This window comes from Schistocerca serialis, chromosome 5, assembly GCF_023864345.2.
Source record: "Schistocerca serialis cubense isolate TAMUIC-IGC-003099 chromosome 5, iqSchSeri2.2, whole genome shotgun sequence".
Classification (NCBI taxonomy): domain Eukaryota; kingdom Metazoa; phylum Arthropoda; class Insecta; order Orthoptera; family Acrididae; genus Schistocerca; species Schistocerca serialis.
In genome coordinates this window covers 709,748,316-709,756,415 of record NC_064642.1, presented here as the reverse complement: position 1 = coordinate 709,756,415, position 8,100 = coordinate 709,748,316, and the positions used below count along the sequence as shown (strand labels likewise).

Genomic DNA, 8,100 nt, shown 5'->3' with positions numbered 1-8,100 from the left:
TATCAAAATATCTGACATAAATACCCATCCATATCTTTGTTTGCATTAACTTAGAAGCTTCAATTTTTTACACGGCCAAAGATCATACCTTAGTATGTATCAAATTTCACTTGTAACACATCACATTGGATTATAGAGCGTGCAAGACAAGGATGTAGTCTTTGGCTCTTACTATTCAGTCTATACATCGAAGGAGAAATCACTATGTCAGATTACTGACACGTATTGCTTTATGATATCAGTTCATCCTTCGCCCACTATTTTGCAGTTACATATTCAGGTGATGGAAATGTGTACTTTGAGAGAAAGCTTTGTTACTGTCTGTTAGTGGGACGTCTGCTCGCTACTGCAGGCAGTCTCCTTGCCTCCCAACACACGCCAGGGGCATCCCAAGGCGAGGGCCACAGATTCGGATGCCGGATCATGGGCGCTTGTTGTCGCTGCGATCTTAGCCACGCTGGCGAGGTAGCACTCTGCAGGTGCCTTGCGGCTTCCTGTGAGCGGCGCTGAGACAACGGGGATGGAGACCACTGAGTCGACTGCCAGCGCCTCCTGGCGTTGACACTGAAACGTCCCCTTACAAAAATTACACATGACTGTGCTTAAACTGACACACAATATTTTTAGCGCAACGCAATCTGACTTTCAATAATCCCTACAAAAGAATGGCCCTGACTAACATTAACCTATGCGTTTCACAAATCGCTTACCTCACAAAAATCTTCGTTACTCGAACTACTGCAATACAGAGAGCGCCACTACTGCCAGCTAAATAAAAGATTCAAACTACGGAAGGCACTAACTACTGATAGGCATAGTTAGCAAATGAGAGATTTTAATAGAGAACAAACAATTTATTTACCTTAATAGTCATAATTGACATCCAGTCTTACAAATTTCAAATTTCCGCCATTTCTCTCCCCACATCCACCACTGCTGGCGGCTCACCTCCAATTGCGCAACGCTGCGCGCTGTTCACATGCAGCTGCCCAACACTACAATGGCAGACAACAATGCAAACTAGCCACAGACTGCACACAGCACAGCCAGTGATTTTCATCAACGCCACCTAGGAACAAGGCCTCACAGCGCGACTCGTGACGTCACGACTAGGGGTCCGAAATACCGAGCGGCTTGTTAGGCTCTACGCCAATATGAAAACATTAAACAGTTTCCTGGTAGACTACTCACTGCTTTATACACAAATCTGTAAACAAACGCTAATCATTCTCACAGGATAATTACATTGTTCAAATTTCGTAAACTATAGCTCCAAAGGTGAAAATACTTTTTAATTTCCGTCACTCGCGTTTTGAAAATGCGAATTTCTAATTCCATAACTCTGACAGCACTATTTTCACCGTGTATGTCACCTTGCATAATTTAATTGAAAATGAGGTACCGCAATTGGAAAGACTGACAATCTATCGAGGCAGGTACTCTGGGACTTGTATCTATGTCAAATTCCAGGTTCGTATGACAGATACCTCATTTGGCAGTCATCTACAGTTTTATACTTAAGAAAACATTACCGTACAGAAACTTGTGTAAACTTCACTGAACCTTCTACATACTACTTAGTTTAAGAGATTTGCCAGTAGAAGACTAGGTAGTGTTAAGTTATTAGGTATTATAAATTGACATGGGAATCACACATTAGAATCATTACAAACTCTGACAAACTTGCCCACTGTAAGCCATTGTTTATCAGCTTGAAAATATTAATTGTTGTAAATTTGCACATTTTCACTGTTCTACTGTATACAAAGACTAACTTAACAGAATACCAGCTTAGGCAAGATTTACACTCTCATGGAACTGAGGTTTATCTGAAGAATGGGACACCACCCATCGGCTTCATGTAACGACATATCTTAAGAACCTGTTATTACTTTTTACTGTACAAACTGATCCATTTATATTCACCCATCCACATACTGATCCCCATCTTTTAATTAAAATACTTGTCATTTGATACACTGATCATTGGCAATGGGTATTACAGCATTGTAAAAATTTAAAATGTCATCTATAGTGCCATTTGTGAAAGCAGATGAGTGGTATCCCAATCTTCAGTAATGCCAGAACTAGAAATAGTGTGCATCTTCACATACCTTACTGCAGATTATCTAAATCATAGAACAGCAATGTAGTGAGTATGAAGCTGTTCAACAAACTGCCTCTAGAATGGGTAGAAGCTTTATTTGATTTATTCAAGCACAAGTAGTACAGTTGGTTATCAGTAAATCCTCCCTACTCACTTGAATGTATGAGTGTAAATATCACAGTGATAACTGCTCGGTGAGTGTACCATAATTTCTTTAATGATTTCAATTTAAGATGTACTACACAAATCGTTTTAGCTTGAATATTTTACTTTATGGAAAATCTGTTGTAACATTGTTTTTTAATTTGTGTAAAGTAATTTTTGTATACATGCTGTATACTTTTTAAACATTTGTGATTTGACTGTCTATTGCTGCAATAGCTAAATGACAATTAAATTCTTTTACTATTCACTATTTAATGTTGTCCCAGAGGAAAAAAAGCACTGCTATTCCAAACTCCAAAAACATTATCAATTTCTCTCAAATGAAGAATGGCTTAAGTTATGTATTGTCCTCCCCCCTCCCCGAAATATTGGTTGTATTGACAGACTGGACCTGTTCTGCAGATTAATATTTACATATGATGATGGCAGACTAGCATGCTAATACTAGCAATCAATTGTTCTCCTTGTGAGAATAATTAATTTACTGATTGGACAAAAATATATACAAAAACTTGTCAACCACAGAGCAGGAGCAGCATTAATTATATATTTACTGATGAACAGAAAAGACTATTCCCCTAATTCTATGAGATTGGGGTTTCACAGAGAATTTGTGGTAACAAATTAATCTGTAGCAAAGCCTCATGTTTACGGCTGCACCATTTCTAAGAGAGCAGAAGGGGTCCAATACATAACATTTACCAACAAGATGTATGGGATACTGTGCATGAAATAAAAACAGAAAATAGAAATAAACATTTATTTCACATCATCTTCCCAAGCCCCAAACAGTATAATTTAACATTTTTTCAATCTTTTGTACACAGTTACATTTTTAACAGTAGTTACATCATTTCTCCTCTTGGTGTAATTGTTTAGCAAAATATTTGCACAGCAAAACAGTATGCAATTCATGACTGAATCAATTGAGTGTTTATTTTTACAGTGAAACCCATAAAAAAGATTGCTGGGAATGTTGTGGGATGCTACCTTCACAAGTACATTTCTCTGATTTGCCTGTTCTAAAAATAAAATTTCCTGGTCTTTCAGAATTTTCTGTAGAGTTAAATAGACATATGTCACACACACTACTATATCATCTGCAGGATATGTCAACCCTCCTCTGTCTTTCACCATAATCAAATTATCACCAGCCTGCTTCATTTCATCTGTAGTAAGGAATACCTTACAATATTCACAATGGTTTTTTTTAATAGCTTGGTGTGAGCAGTAACCTGCTATGTAATGCAACAGTGGCCAAGTATTCTCATCTATTCCATCAACATCATTTTCATCTACTGCTACATTTAAAAATTCTGGTATTGATGTTTCTTTTAATCCCTGAATTTGAGTATGAGTAGAAAAAATATCAGTGGTCTTAATAACAACATCCCCAACTACTTTCGACCGAAGCACAAGGGAAAACATAGACTGTGCCCTTAGTTTTTGTTCAGTTTCAAAAACTTGTCTTAGAGAAACATGATAATTTCCCCCACATAGCTGGCGGTATTTGCCGAACCTGTCTTCTAAACTGTCTGTCTGTACTTTTCCTAACAGCAAATATGATCTGTTTTTCTCAGAAAGCCAGTAGTCACTGAAGTCTATCAAAGCAGCAGTTGTGTGTTTCAAAGCGCTATGTGTCTCTCGAGTAAGTTTTCTTTCATCACTACACTCTTCCCAAGAACATAACCATGAGATGAAGCACTGTAAGAATTCTTGTATGTGATGGGATTTACTAGTCACAGGTTCTTGGAAAATATTTCTTAACCTCTGTCCCTTGAGTAATGTTTTTACATTTACAATATCCCACCAACGATTTATTATTTTTATGAATGTTGCAGTACTTTCCCAGTTGCTAATTGCTTTCTTTGAACCAAATGTGTCCAAAGCAACAACTGTCGTATCACTGAAAATACGCAACACTAACTTGACATTTTGGCGCTCAATTGAGTTAGGAAATAGAGACTTCAAAGTTAAGGAACTGCCATATTGCAATAGTTCATCTTTTTCTATCAAGTGCAATTCTTTCAGTGCTCCAACAGAAGACAAACCTCCCTTCAAACTGTCACTGAAGTCAGGAAAACACAAGATCTGCTCCTTTTGGTTAAACCAGTTATTGCGGATACACTTCAAAATATGGACAGTGTCCACAAAATAATACAATGGGCGATTTGGAGAAGACTGTACAGGGTGATCATACTTTATTTTCACATCTGGAGGAGTAGAAAACTTAGACATTGCTTTCTTATTAATTGCATTATTGTCTGCTACTATACCAACCACCTCAAATCCAACTGCTTCTAATTTAACAATGACTGCTTTAATGTAAGAGAACAGAACATCACCCTGAATAGTATGAACTGGCAGAATAGATACCACATCCTTGTAAGGTGATTCCATGCTCTGAACCATAAAAACATAGGCGCTGGTTGCACACAAAAATTTTTCAGTGTTAAAGGCACATCCTACAACATTTCCAGCTTTGTAATCAAGCTGAGACTTCAGATGAATTTCATCCATCAACAGGAGCACAGTTTTATCATCTGAGGATAAAGTACCTACTTTATTTGTGATGTAGCTCATAAACTGATGACCCTGTTGCTCAATGACAGGATTTGTTGAGAGTTTACTACAAAGCCTTGAATGGGTGTTAGGACTAGGCATAGAAAAACTGTCAGTGTTCCTCAAAAATTTGTAAGCATGTGGGCTTATAGAATGCACTAATGACCACATTATCATAGAGTTAGTATCATACCTAAATTGAGTTGAACTTCTGCACTTCAAAAATGAAATCTGTTCCTTCAAAAATGTAATTTTAGTTTCGTTTCCTGGCAACTTTTCTAATAAATTTTGCAATAACTGGTCAATTAAAGACAAAATGTTATCTACAGGAGCCTCATAACTATTATACAGAAGATAAATGTTCTTAAGAACATCACTTACCACCTGTATGTTGTTTACTTTCATGGGAAATTTCATGTTTCCAATACATTTCACTTCAATATCATTATTGAAGACACTGAGTAATAAACCACTGCTTATAACTACGTGGCAAAAAATTCTTGGGTAAGGATTACGCTTTAGTAACACTAGTCTCACACTGTCAGATTTGTTTATCACTACCCAGTCACTGTGCTTTTCACATTCACTCAACTTTGTTTTCATTTGATCTAAACTATCGAACGATATCGCATCAATCATTTTCGCATGTGTGTCCACACTTTCTTGGATAGCAATTTGAAGAGCACGATTTTCTAAACGCCCCCTACGAATTTCTGGGTCCTCTCGTACTGCAGTTTGATGACTCGACAAGTAAGATGGGCATCCAGGCAACTTCGATGGGATAGCATCTGAAAAAATTAATAACGAAGTATGAAACCGATCTCACAGCATATAAGTGAAATAAAGATAGTTCTTATGCCACTGTACTTTACTAAGAGCGTGTTTCGTAACTCACCTTTTCTCAAGCGTCGACGATCCAACGGTGCTGTCAAGAGTATACCAGTTTTCGGGTCATACATACTGGTACTGCTTAAAATGTCGTCCTTGTTGAAATGCAGTTCACATATCTAAAAACAAGCATACAGTTCTCTTTAAAATATATAACGAAAATTAATGAGGTATGAGATTATAAATATGTTCTTCTGTTTACTGTATTTTGTTCAGCTGTACTACATTTCAAGTAACTACGACACACTAACCAAACAAATACACTGATACTTACAACAGAGTGCTTACTCGGTGTCCAGTCTTGTCTGTGAACAGCCGATAACCATTTTCGTCTTAAATTCTCGTCAGATGGAAAATAAAATACACTGACTTTAGGTCCATTATCGTAATTGCCCCTGCAATTCGGCATACAACACCTTCGGGGCATCGTAACTGAGTATAGATCAAATAACCACTCACGAACAGCACAAAGTACAACATGGAAACGCTACGAATCACGTGTGTCGGTAGTCGGTTCCTAGCTTCTCAGACCCCTACCCGTGACGTCACAGGTTCCTTAGACTCACGATGTGAGGCCTTGTTCCTAGGTGGCGTTGTTTTCATACAGAGCGCTACGTAACGTTGCCAATAACAAAACATAAACAGCCTACTTACAACACGACTCCACGGCCGTACTAGGCCGACACACAGCAGGGCGTTGCACAGGTTGCTGAGGCAAACATTCCGGGCCAAGCCATTTCGCAGTCAGCAGACTGGTGTCCTCTTCATTGTGGGACCCGGTGACGCAGACCAAGAGGAACAGAGGCACTGTAGCTGGAAATAAAAAGTCACTTGGGAAACTCGGACGAGTTTTAATATGGCGGATCCTGACAGTTTCCACCCTCATCAAACATACCATCTACACTAGGATCCATGATGTCCTTTTGCCTACTGATAATTAAAAGTCTCTTTTACGTTAAAATTTTCCACAAATAGTTTTAGCGCATAATTGGTATGCTGTGTCAGAGGCCAGTTAAAAACTTTTCTAACGATACCTCATTCATCCCTGTCCGATTAGTAAGTGTTGAGAAAAATGGAAGTTGACTTGAGAGAGAATACATATGCTCGGGTGTCATTGACATCTGTGTCCGTCAACAGAGTGACTTTGAAGACAAGTATTTTTTCTTGGAGAATAAATTCTTCATCTACTCTCCAGACAGAGACCTACACATCAAAACCTAGGTAGGCTAACTTACAGACAGTCTGCCATACTCTTGGCCAATCCAGAAAAATTTTGAGTTTATGACTAGTCATATGAATGAAAAGCTATAACGAAAGTGTTACCTATCAGAAGATACTGTATCACTTCTGCAGAATTCGAAAGTGAAATTGTGAATTTATACTGGTTGGCTTCAGAACGAAATAGGTTGCTATTAAGTATAATAAAAGTGCCCCCCCCCCCCCCCCATTGGCATCAACATGCTTCCAGTCCTGCTCACTGTATATGGATGACATATTGAAGCGGACTCAACATCTTGGCTACCAATACAGTAATGGAGAGCTGGTTCAACTTTTTATCAACGCAAAGCAAACTGAGCACAATAGATCACTGCTTGTGTTGGGAGAAGTGACCTGGAGGCATTTAAGCTCGGTTTAACTGACCTCGATGAATATGTGTCAGAGTATAGGAGAATAAGCTGTACTTCCGTCAGAAAACAATACAGAAACTCACAGGAGAAGCAGTGGGAGAATGGCAGCGTCAGAGAAAACAGTAACGGCAACCAGCCACAAAATCGGAATAGTCATTGTTCTTAGACACTGTGGGGATAGGCCAAAGACCACTGACAGAAACGTAAAATAGTGGAATAGAAGTCACTCAGACAAGAAATCCTGCTCCAGATCGAAGTCAACATGTTTAACTAAGTACAAGCAGTAAGTGAGAGCAGGCAAGGACCACTTATTCACTCTGGGTATAATAAAGCACCGTTAGTGATTAGCATTAAGTATATTTTGTTTCTAGTACATTTATACGCTTTGTTGTAGCTACTATTTTTGTGGGTGTCTTTTTTGAGGCGAGTCACAAAAATGACTAGATGCTTAGGACATCTAACATAGACACACCTCGCAAAAACTTAATTTTCTTTGGTACTGAGCCATACGTGGCAGTCACTGAACTACATGGACACGATAACTCCACATCAGGGGAATCATGCTCGGATCACGGCGAAGTGTACGTAATTTCTTTTACAGAAGTGTCTATGCAAGATAACAATGTGTACTGCTCTAAATCGTTCTTTTGGAAGATGCTCAAACCCATTGTTTTCGATCTGGCCCATGCCCTGTGCAGTTTTAGCTCAAGAGGTGAGATAGAAAATTTTCTTTCGGGGAAACATTTAGTT

The 8,100-nt window shown here is 38.5% G+C and overlaps 1 protein-coding gene across 1 annotated transcript; it reads right to left on the bottom strand.

The window, feature by feature from the left end:
• Nucleotides 1–1,187: 1,187 nt before the first annotated feature.
• Nucleotides 1,188–6,266, bottom strand: LOC126482190 (THAP domain-containing protein 5-like). The gene is made up of 4 exons (XM_050106169.1): nt 5,997–6,266; nt 5,730–5,841; nt 5,350–5,622; nt 1,188–1,207 (listed from the first exon to the last, which is right to left on the bottom strand). Exons 1-4 carry the CDS (start codon nt 6,147–6,149, stop codon nt 1,188–1,190), a joined length of 558 nt encoding a protein of 185 aa, XP_049962126.1. The 5' UTR covers nt 6,150–6,266.
• Between the last annotated feature and the right edge of the window lie 1,834 nt (nt 6,267–8,100).